Source organism: Danio rerio, chromosome 25 (assembly GCF_052040795.2).
Source record: "Danio rerio strain M-AB ecotype USA chromosome 25, GRCz13ab, whole genome shotgun sequence".
NCBI lineage: Eukaryota > Metazoa > Chordata > Actinopteri > Cypriniformes > Danionidae > Danio > Danio rerio.
The window spans coordinates 13707995-13719869 of record NC_141045.1 but is presented as its reverse complement, the minus strand read 5'-3'; the positions used below and the strand labels follow the sequence as shown (position 1 = coordinate 13719869).

Genomic DNA, 11875 nt, shown 5'->3' with positions numbered 1-11875 from the left:
ACATTAATGTGACGCAAGTCACGTGACATAACCGAGCGGTAACTTTAACTGACATTTGAATCTTTGATGCGACATCCATAGTGAATAACGTTATAATGGGTCGAAAAGAGCAAGAGAGACGAAGAGAAAGCAGGCAACAGCGTCATTGTCGCAAAATATTGAACATATGTACAAAAAGACTGGCAAACAGGGTAAGACTGACGTTACTTCCTTACAGATGAGAATCTGTCCCTATCAGTTTATAGGCTGGCCGCATTAGCCGGGTCGTCCATTTGGACATTGTTGATTTGTCTCGTACACGACCTCCCTTTCCCTATTTATTTTTTGACTTGTGTCATAACAATTTTTGAAATTAACTGTCCGATAAAGGCTTTACTACCGGAGAATGCGCTAATACCGTCCAATGTTTTGAGGTTGTTTACACCTGCTCATTTCATTCGTTTTATTCTGATCTGATATTAATCCGACACACTCCAAACGACACTGGACAGGTCTAATTAATGTATTATTTTTCACAAAATGAATTAAATTGTAATAAATGATGACCTGGATAAAATCTGACCTGCGCCTGTTTACAGCCAAACACACTTAAAGTGCAAAATAAATAAATACATATTTACTAAAAGAATAAAACATGTGTTCTGACTTTCCTTTATCCAACAAAAAAGTCAACTAGTCATGTTCAACTACACGATCTTTTAGACTAATATGAAGCATTTTGTCAGTTCATTTCGTTAAGCATTTATTTCATTTTATTATTTTTCTTTCACTTTATTCGTTTTATGTTTTATTACACTAAAATGATCAAATTAAAATCTTCAATTAATATCAAATGGCAGCATTACTTTACAGAGATGCAGCATGCTCCTGTAGTCCTGTGAAAAGAGATGAAAAATAAAAGAAAACATTGGGATTTTTTTTTTATTTCAAAGGCAAAGGGGTTTGTTTTGTGGGTTAGTATGTTATAAAAAATAATTGAGCATAATGGCAGTAATCTTAAAGCTTGCCTTGTTCTGAGTGAAGCACAACGCCTCCTGTAGCCTGCATTTGTTTTACTTGTTTAACACAAAACGGGGAATAAAAAGTGTCCAGCACCAAAATCCTCCATAAATCAATACGTTTTAAATAGAGTTTTATATAAGAAGTGAAATCCACTGATAATGATAATATTTTAGCGATAATATTTTAGCTCATAGATGAATTTCATTATCAGTGAATTTGACTAATTTACAAGAAAGGCATAAAAAGGGAATTAAGGACATTATTTTAATTATTACTGTTTTTGTTGTTTTATTATTCAGATGGCCAATGTCTGACTAGTGAGGTTATTTGTGCATAACATTTTTTTCTTTCTCTTGTGGACTGATATTTTATGGACTATTTTAGCCCAACCCTTCATATTTCTTATTCAATCTTTTATATTTGAAACACTGAAGTCCACTTATTATTGACTGTGATATACAACTTTAATACATGTTTGTAAATTAATTGATAAATACATTTAATACATGTTTGTATGCTTTATTAGTAAAAGATAATTAATGGTGCTGCTTACTGCAATTTATACTGATATTTCTGATAGCAATTTAATAATAATTGCTGAAGCTTTCATCACTGTATATGTCACGCTTTATCTGTTACGAATTTATTATCTGACAAAAACAGCAACTGAGTATTAGGGCGAAACAAACTTAGGCGATCAGAGCGCCAACTTGGATCACCCCGCGCACCTCACCTTACTGATGACGAATAAATAGAACGAGAAGAATGCCGTTGCCATGGCCGACAGAATTCCTCAGAGTGACAAACGATCGAGTACAGTGAACAGTGATTTAATGACTTTAGCGATTTGTTTTGCATCTCAAGCAGAAAATAATATGTCAACTGTGTTTTTTACTCGAGAAAATTTGATCACGCCTGTATTTGTCAACAATTATCATCAGAGTGACTCGATGGCTTCTCCTACAACTCCTACCATGTCGAGAAGCCCAACAGGTGAGATGAGAGTTTACAAAAACGGTGTATTTCCACCTATTATTTAATAAAAACTATAAAATAATAATATATCGTCATATAACGCAACTTACCGACTTAAGAGGCAAATATTCAACCTCTCGTGATTGTTTCGTGTAGTTATGATATTGTGTATTTTCTGACTTTGTGATTGAGGCCTGCTGTCTGTCAGTTTATGTATTGACATTCTGGCTTTTAAGTTTCTCCTTTCCACTCTACAGAAATTGTGCCTTGTTAAAGTTTCTGATAAAAAAACATTCAAATATTACTTTAATTTAAACTCTATGTGTAGACCTGCACAGTAATGTTCTTAGTTTTTGATGGTGTGGAGGAATATTTGTTATATTTGAGAAAACTGAGTGAGAATGTTATATTTAAGTATTTTATTTGTTTAAGCGGTGATAAATTAATACAATTGAGGGAAAGTTGATTTTACATTCACACATTCTGACTTTCTCCTTAAAAATATAACAGAAATATTGTTTCAAATTCTAAATGGGGAAATCATCATAACACCCAACGACTATCATTCTACAACATTGTTTACAGTCAATTAATTAGTGATAATGTTAATTTGAAGTCTTACTTACATGCGTTTTCAGACCCAATATTCAAATTAGCATGGTAAACAACATAGAGACCGGTAAATGAACAAATGTGCAAATATAAACCCAACTTTACATCCATAATAATAAATGTCTACAGCTCTGTTTCTGTAACTGAAATGAGTTTTCTAATATTTCCCTGTTCATTTCCTTTACTTTAGAAAACCCAGAGAAACGGAGGAAAGGGAAAAGAGTCTCTGCTTTCTTTAAGAGAGCATGGAAGGCTGCAAAGCGCCCTTTCCTTAGCTGTGACCGGAGCAGAGTGGTTCCCTTTGAACCACAGTCGGATGTCAATGATTTCGAGCATCTGCCTGTTCCAGGTCCCTCCAGGACCGTCACAGCACATGCAGACCTTGAGCCGGTGTTGCTGCCAGGCCAGGTCTGTGAAGAACCTCAGCCGTTGAGTGTTCCGGGCCCCTCCAGAATCAAGCAAACAGCAGAAGTGCCAAATGCAGATCCGGCCCGTCCTGAGTCCTCAACGGCCCTCACAGGTCATGTTGACACTGAGCAGATGCGTCCGCCAGTCCAGGTCTGCGACAGTCTCGAGTCGTTGGCTGTTCCTGGAACATCCAGGATCAAGCCAACGACCATCGCAGATCATGTTGACCCTGAGCAGATGCGTCCGCCAGTCCAGGTCTGTGAAGATCCTCAGCCGTTGAGTGTTCCGGGCCCATCCAGGATCAAGCAAACAGCAGAAGTGCCAAATGCAGATTCGGCCCGTCCTGAGTCCTCAACGGCCCTCACAGGTCACGTTGACACTGAGCAGATGCGTCCGCCAGTCCAGGTCTGCGACAGTCTCGAGTCGTTGGCTGTTCCAGGACCTTCCAGGATCAAGCCAACGACCATCGCAGATCATGTTGACCCTGAGCAGATGCGTCCGCCAGTCCAGGTCTGTGAAGAACCTCAGCCGTTGAGTGTTCCGGGCCCCTCCAGGATCAAGCAAACAGCAGATTCGGCCCATCCTGAGTCCTCAACGGCCCTCAACGGTCATGTTGACACTGAGCTGGTGTGTCTGCCAGGCCAGGTCTGTGAAGATCCTCAGCCAATCAGTGTCCATGGCCCCTCTAATACTAAGAAAATGACGGATGCAGATTCGGCCTGTCCTGAGTCGCCTCCGTCTGTTCAAGACCCCTCTAAAATTGATGGGACTGATGGTGAGTCATCCTGAATTTGGTTGATTTTATTTCTGCCATCTGTTATTTTTTACGCTTTGTTGTTTTTAGTTTATAAATCAGACAGTGTCATTTGTTGTACTGTTGGTTGTGTATTAATTAATACAGTGCTTAACATATACGAGTACACCCCCACAAATCTCATTTAAATTCATATTTTCTATAGGATGCTTTACAATATTATATTTGTGCATGTACATTAATTTAGTCAGTACTGAAGCCAAATCTGGAGCTTATCTAACAAAATCACTTACAATAATGGTTCAAAAATTAGTAGCCCAAATGTATATGTTAGGAGAAAATATTCAATTTAATTTTCCAAAATAGCAAAAATCAAAGAGAAAAATATATATATACAATTTTGTTGAAATTTGTTTTTTGTTTTGCACAGATTTAATTGTATTATCTTTCTATTTCTAAAAATGTTCTGTGACTAAAATATTAATTTAATAAATAAATCTGTTTAATAAATCTGTTTTGTTCAAATGCACCAATATATATTACCCATAATCACTGAGAAATGGATAAAAATATTCATTTTCAAAATGGCGTGTACAGCATATATGAATATTCTGAGCACTGTAGCTGCAGCTCTGTTCATGGAGATGTTTCTGTTTGTTGTCTTCATTTTAGAAAAACCCAAGAAAGAAAGGAAATGGAAAAGAGTCTCTGCTTTCTTCAAGAGAGTATGGAAGGCTGCGAAGCGTCCTTTCCTGTGCTGTGACACAGATGTAGTCCAGCGTTTTACGCCACAGCCTGAGCCCGAGCTCGAGTCAGACCCAGACCTTGACTCAGAATGTCTGCCAGGCCAGGGTGGTAAGTCATCATTCTGTAATTCGTAATTAATATAAATTAGTAATCAGTTTACTCCTGCAATTATGATAAAAGTTGCTGCTTTTAGATCATTGCATTAGATCAAGATTTGAAGGACAGGAGTCATTTATTTGATCCGATTCATACCAGACAATCCCAATAATTCTCCCTGCTTTTTTCAGGATTTGATCTGTCTCAGTTTGAAGTCGGAGACCTGATTGGAAAAGGAGCTTTTGGCGAGGTGTATGTGGCATCTCACAAACGCAGGAAAAGAGTAAAGGTAGAGAACTATTTTTTAAATTCAGTCAACATTTTCCTCCTGATTATTAAATATAAATCATTTGTTGGCTTTAATTTAATTTGTTGTTGTTGTTTTTTTCGCAGGTTGCCCTGAAGTGTATGATGAAGAGTCAAGAGGACCGTTATCTGGACGTTGTAAGTTGAATAATTCACACAACAGTGAAAATGTGCCGAGCATTTACTCATCCTTCACTTGTCACTTGTTTTGAACACATGAATGTCGGGCTGTGGAGTTAATTAAAATTCATTTAACATTAATGGAGAAATCTGTTTTCTTTCTAGGATGGTCATTCCACACCTGTGCTTGCGGAAGTGGCAATGATGCTTAGGTTGATGAATGCACCGCGATGTCCAAACATCATCAGATTACACGACTGGGTTGAGCTTGAGGACAACTTTGTTCTCATTCTGGAGTACGCAGAGTCATGCCAGACCTTGCTTCAGTACATCAAAGATACAGGGGACATTGAAGAAAACCAAGCACGCCGGTTAATGCGTCAGTTGATCCGAGCCGTAATGTTCTGCACCGAGCGTGGAGTTTTCCACGGTGATATACACACGGCGAACATCCTGGTGACTCTACCCCGATTAGAGCTCAAATTGATCGACTTCGGTTGTGCTCAGCCAATTACCCACAAGCCTTTCAACAAAAGTGACTATCGAGGTGAGTTGGCATTTAGTGATAGTTTCTTTGTTCACCGTATTGTCTTATGAAATGACTGAATTCTGGAAATGTCTCTCTTACAGGAGCTGGACACGGCATGCCACCTGAGGCTTTAAGGGGTCGTGTATTCCATGCTAACCCGGCATACGTCTGGACAATAGGCATCATGCTGTATGAAATAATGCATGGACGACTGGCCTTTTGTAACAGACAGTCATTAATGTTTGGCTCCATTCAGATAAACCCCAGATTATCCACAGGTAAGCAGACACCTCTGAACAATCCCAGCCTCAGTGACAGAATAACACATGTCAGTCATAAGTCAAATGGATTAAATATAATGCTTACAGGACCTGTAGATATTAAAGTCACTTAATTGTGGATGTTTTGTAACATTTGATGTAGTAAGATTTAAAGGCGTTCGTGAATCTTGAGTATGCAGACGTATTTCACACTCTCTGTGCCACTTTTCAGCATGCGTGGACCTGATTTCCCAGTGTTTGATCCGTAATCCAGTTCAACGGCTACAGTTACATCAGGTTGAAGAGCACTGCTGGTTCAATCCAACGACCCCAAATCCTGTGAAGCAGTTCTTCAAGAGAAGGTAGAGGAACACACAGAGTTTTATTTGACAGCCCTTCATATTACTGCTTAAATAGCTTTGTGTTGTTTCTGATTGTTTTTCTCCATTTTAGAAAACACTAAAGAAGCGAGGAGGAGGAGGAGAGCACCATTTCCAGACATTTCACAAGACTGTTAAAGTTATTAATTACTCCCTCATGTCATTCCAAACCCCTAAGACCTCACTTTTCCTCAGTGTCAGTTCATGACGTGTGTTGATGAGAGCTCTGTCCTGCGCTGTATGTGTGTCGCACTGCTGACGTTGACCTCAGATGTGCCCACGCTTTGTTTAAATGAGAGGAAGTCGCGCAGGCCTCTGGGTTAAACACCAGCAGTGCGACACACATGCAGTTAAGGACAGAACTTCTGAAGTCATTATTTCTGTTTTATTATTTTTGTGTTTTTCTGTCTGCATAAAAGAAGTTTCGCTTCAAAATGACAGCTCTAGCTCCAAACTCCCTGACACCTTTCTTCATCTTCAGAAAACAAGTGAAACTATTTGAGATGAAATGCGAGAACTCTCTGATCCTCCGTAAACCTTAAGATGAAGAAATGTTTAAATCCCAGAAAACTTCATCAAACCATGAGAGCTCTGTCCTGCGCTGTACGTGTGTCGCACTGCTGACGTTTACCTCAGATGTGCTCAAGCTTTGTTTAAATGAGAGGAAGTCGCGCAGGCCTCTGGGTTAAACGTCAGCAGTGCGACACACATCCAGTGCACTGTGCTCTTCTGAACGTGTGGTTTGAGGGTCAGAGAGCTCTCAGATTTCATCTAAAGTTTTCATTTGTGTTCTCAATATGAAGTAAACATGAATTTGAACTAAGGACATGAGGTCAGTAATTAATGACAATAATGGTGATTAATGGTGCCTAGACTGCAGCTCCGCACAAGACGTTTGGCCAGAGGAGAAATGGTCGTGCCCAACTGAGCCTGGTTTCTCTCGAGGTTTTTTTTCCTTCACTTTAGTCAATTGGTGAAGTTTTGTTCCTCGCCACTGTCGCCGATGGCTTGCTTGGTTTGGGAATTGTGGAGGTGCGCTACGATGGATATGCTCTTTAGTGTTTGGACTTTCGGCAGTGACAATTAAACCACACTGAACTGAACTGAACTTCAACTCTGAAAACTGGACTGACAATTTAAACATATATGAATCTGGTGTTCTGTCATAAGAGAGAGAGATTGTTAAGTGTTCAGAATATTTTGTAATGAATTGCTTGTATATATTGTTAATAATTCAAATAAAATCATGTGAATCAAACTGAAGCTCTGATCATCACGACTAGTGGTACGCGGAAGAATGAAATATGTCAAATATATGCTACAAACATTTCAAAATTTATCAATAATTATGTATAATGTGCCATATATGACATTTAGCCTATATTTCTGTAATCTGCCACATTTAACTGTGCAGAGTTGTAGCTGCTTTACTGGGCCTACTACGCTACTGTATTTCAATACTGCTCATTTTTGGTGGAACTTGAAGAGAAATTTTTTTCTGAGGTTGTACTTGATGAAAAAAGTTTGAGAACCACTGTTCTAAATGACTCCTTACTCAATTAAAGAGATAGTTCTCCTTAAACTTTTTACTCAAGCGCTTCCAAACCTTGAGTCGGGCCAGACAGAATCTGCGGACGTTTTTTGCTATTTCTGCTGAGAATTTTGGTAAAAATCTGTGGATTTCTGTGGAATTATTTTGGGAGTATCCAGCGGAGTGTCATAACTAAAACCTTAATATATGAAATAAAAAGTAATAAATTACTGAATAAAAACTGAATAAATTCAGATTTACACATTTACTCCAGTAAATAAACAGAATTAATGATGGGCTAAAAATCAGATTCCGTGTGGGCCTACATATGAGTTTCTTTCTTCTGTTGAACACTAAAGATACTTTAAAGAATCCTGAAAATCTGTAACCACTGACATTCATAGTAGGAAAACAAATACAATGGAAGTCAATAGTTACAGGCTTCCAGCATTTTTCAAAATACCTTCTTTTGTGTAAAACAGAAGAAACTCATAGTAAGGGCTGAGTAAAAGATGATAAAATATTCATTATTGGGTGAAGGAATCTCTTTACTGAATTAGTAGTGCCATATACTGTTTACTATGATTTAACACATTTATGGAGCCTGTTTAGCCAAATGGACCCACAGAGAAGGTTTTACTGTTAGACAATATGTTGTTTTATATTACAATATCATATACTGATACAACAAATATCCCCCCCCTGGTACAGTCAAGATTGCAGATTAACTTTTGAGACTAAATTGTTCAAACTTTGACAATTTCAGTTTAAAGCAACAGTTTAGACTCGAGTAACTGGACTGTGTTTGACAGCTTTTATGTATACGGCTCCAAGAGAAGTTGCTGAATACCTAAGGTCTACTTGATGCCAAGCAGATACACTGCATAGGTCAAACATCGGGAACAAAAGCAACTCTGGGTTCAGGCCTGCATTGACCTTTTTCTAAAATGCGGAAGTGCACCTGTTTTCGCGATTGACTTAGAACTTCGTTTCAGTCGCCTATGGGAGAAATGACTAGGAATAATAAACGGCAAAAAAGGATCAAACTACTTGCTCTACAAACAAATGTTTGCATGACTATACAGACCAAGTAGAATAATATAACAAGGAAATATCAGTTTGCAACATCAAACAGCGAAACAAGCAGTTTTTAATGTCTAAAAATGAATGGAAGTGAATGAGACCGGAAGTCTTGTGCCAAAAAGATTCAAATGGCAGCGCCCGCTCGTCCACGGAGAATAAGGTGAATAGTCTCATAATGACCTCACTGTGGTTCCCCCCACAGTCTAAACACATGCGCTATAGGTGAATTGAGTAAACTAAATTGGCCGTAGTGTATTTGTGTGAACGCAAGAGTGTGTGGGTGTTTGCCAGTGTTGGGTTGCGGCTGGAAGGGCATCCGCTGCATTAAACATATGCTGGATAAATTGCCGGTTTATTCCCCTTATTAATAAAGGGACTAAGCCTAAAAAAATGAATAAATAAATGAATGAATGAATGAATGAATGAATGAATGAATGAATGAATATGCTGTTCTAATTAGGATTACAATTAGGATAAACTTTATTTGTCCCTGAGAAGAAATTTGTCTTGGGCAAAAAAGTGCTACAACGTTGCTTTAGGCAGACAATAAAATAAATAAAAAAACAAAACAATTAAGAACAAACTATTAATAACATACATCCTTTACAGAATAAGACCATATTTGAAGTTTATGGCCCCTGTTTAATTTGTTCCCCAATTTCTGTTTAACAGAGAGCAGATTTTTTTTAACACATTTCTAAATATAATAGCTTTTACTACATATTTATCAAGACACTTCTATACTGATTAAAGTGACATTTAAAGGCTTAACTAGGTTAATTAAGTTAATTAGGCAGGTTAGGGTAATTAACTAAGTTATTGTATAACGATGGTTTGTTCTGTAGACACTATAGCTTAAAGGGGCTAATAATTTTGTCTTTCTTTTTTTAAATTTTTTTATTAAAAACTGCTTTGATTCTAGCCAAAAATAAATCAAAATAAGACTTTCTCCAGAAGAAAAAATATTACCAGACATACTGTGAAATGTTCTTGCTCTGTTAAACATCTTCAACTTCAACTGTATAGCTGGATTTTAGGGCTGGGAAGTGATTCAACTTTATTAGAAAGTTTATTTCATTGGAAAAGATATCATTCATGATAGAATTTTATTTCTAAAGTTAGTTATTCTATAAATGTACCAAAAGGTTTTATATTAAAAACAAATAAGCTTGAATATTTAAGAAAACTGAAGTTCCTGATCTTATTTGATTATTTATTTTAATTTGTAACCTTATAGTAAACAAAATATGACTTTAGATGAACAACAAATTACACTGTATGCCGCATTTCACAGTTTTATATTGAAATTATTATAAACATTTCTCAAGTAACATCTTCTCACAGATATAAAATATATCCCAAGTAACTTAAATATGAAAATATAAATATGTAAACAATTTAAGCAAATATCAAACATTTTGTTCTTTAAAAAGTAAAAAAAAGTAGTGCTGTCGCCTTACAGCTAGACGGTTGCTGGTTCAAGCCTCGGCTGGGTCAGTTGCCCTTTCTGTGTGGAGTTTGCATGTTCTCCCTGCGTTAGCGTGGGTTCCCTCCGGGTGCTCTGGTTTACCCCGTATTTTTTTTGTGATTGGGTAGGCTAAAATTGTCTGTAGTGTATGATTGTGAATGAGTGTGTGTGGATGTTTCCCAGAGATGGGTTGCGGCTGGAAGGGCATCCGCTGCATAAAAACGTGCTGAATAAGTTGGCGGTTCATACCGCTGTGGCGCCCCCGGATTAATAAAGGGACTCTGATGAAAATGTATGAATAAATGAATGAGCCATACCGCTCAGCCCTACTGCATTTATTTATTGCAGTACTCGAAATAATACCTGGTCATTTCTGTCATGGAAACATATAATGTGTGTATATTTATTATCAGTGTGTTACTGAAATGCAACCTGATTATTTATATACTGTACTCTGTTAGCACTTACTGTAGTTATTATAAAGCAAATGTCTGTGAACACTTGCTATGTATCCCTTCTCATCAACTGATGACAGTAGCTAACTGTAAACATCAGGAGTAAGATACTGTAACTGAATGTTAAATGTTTTCTTTCAATGGTTTTCTACGGGAAAGTGCTAAGCGTATAATTTAGCATCTTGTGTTTGGTGTATAAAGCGTGTATTATCAATAAATAATCGTATCTGTGTTTCCATTTCCCATAAAGGATTGTGCTGATAGTGAGCGGGTCTCTGTTAAACTTCACTGAATGAGTGTGATTACATTTATTAGTGTCATTCATGGACTGAGTGTTTTTTTTTATTTTTTTATTTCAGACATCTTCATTATCAAGCCTAACGATTAGCATTAGCACTAGTCAAATTATCATCAATTATCATAGTGTTGCTATCGTGACAAATCTTCAATTTAAATATGGGCGGTTCAATATGTAAATACACTTTGATGCCTTTTAATGTAAATCCTAGAATAAATAGACATTTCAGGTGAATATCTTTCATTGGGATTCTGCTTTTCTGTCATCAGTAATCTGATCATTTATTAAATAAAATTTTTAAAAGATGTTTTTGTAGTTTATGACAAACTAAAGATTAATATTGTAATAATCAAAATTACTTCAAAGTTTTATTGAATATATTAAAGCTCATTCATACATTCTGCATCCAGCATCTTTATTTCCAAATATAACCTATTGGCTGATGATACGCTGTGCTACATTAAACATATCGTTTACTGGAGACGAAAGGTAGCTTTAAAGATTTATATTTCAATGAAAACAGTAAAGACACAGGGCCCTATCATACACCCGGCGCAATGTGGCGCAAGGCGCGGCACAATAGTCTTTTGCTACTTTCAGCTCGGCGCAATGGTCATTTTGAGGTGTTGCACCACACTGTTTAAATAGCAAATGCATCTGTGCTCAAATGTGCGCCCATAGGCGTTCTGGTCTAAAACAACAGGCGTGTTTTGGCGCGTTGCTATTTTGAGAAACTGTAAATAGTCTGTTCTTTAGACCACAACAAAGTCGGTCTATTGTCTGGCGCAAAGTGCGCCTGGCTTTCACACAAGATGTAGAGCAATACGCAAATATCTTTACATATAAAAAGG

The 11875-nt window shown here is 37.3% G+C and overlaps 2 protein-coding genes across 3 annotated transcripts in view; one reads left to right on the top strand and one right to left on the bottom strand.

Moving 5' to 3' along the window:
- LOC141380915 (uncharacterized) lies at positions 1-7447 on the top strand. 2 transcript variants are annotated; one of them, XM_087311926.1, is made up of 11 exons: positions 1-191; positions 1903-1995; positions 2780-3772; positions 4424-4606; positions 4786-4883; positions 4988-5038; positions 5186-5567; positions 5651-5827; positions 6042-6171; positions 6263-6787; positions 6889-7447. In XM_087311926.1, exons 1-10 carry the CDS (start codon positions 167-169, stop codon positions 6270-6272), a joined length of 2142 nt encoding a protein of 713 aa, XP_087168052.1. In that variant the 5' UTR covers positions 1-166; the 3' UTR covers positions 6273-6787; positions 6889-7447. The 2 variants fall into 2 exon arrangements, with proteins under 2 accessions (XP_087168052.1, XP_087168053.1); XM_087311927.1 differs by having other exon boundaries at positions 17-191; positions 6263-6422.
- A 2258-nt stretch (positions 7448-9705) lies between these two features.
- LOC141380917 (serine/threonine-protein kinase pim-3-like) overlaps positions 9706-11875 on the bottom strand; it is a 63371-nt gene continuing 61201 nt past the window's right edge. Inside the window, exon 7 of the mRNA XM_087311933.1 lies at positions 9706-10809. The gene's annotated coding sequence lies outside the window, so the exon portion shown is untranslated. The remainder of the gene's footprint in view (positions 10810-11875) is intronic.

What these genes read in the sequence shown, in the direction of transcription:
- LOC141380915 (XM_087311926.1), top strand. Translation starts at nt 167, where the DNA reads ATGTACAAAAAGACTGGCAAACAGG. An exon ending in TAAAATTGATGGGACTGATG is followed by an intron (nt 3,773 to 4,423) that starts GTGAGTCATCCT and finishes TCTTCATTTTAG; the next exon opens with AAAAACCCAAGAAAGAAAGG. An exon ending in AACGCAGGAAAAGAGTAAAG is followed by an intron (nt 4,884 to 4,987) that starts GTAGAGAACTAT and finishes TTTTTTTCGCAG; the next exon opens with GTTGCCCTGAAGTGTATGAT.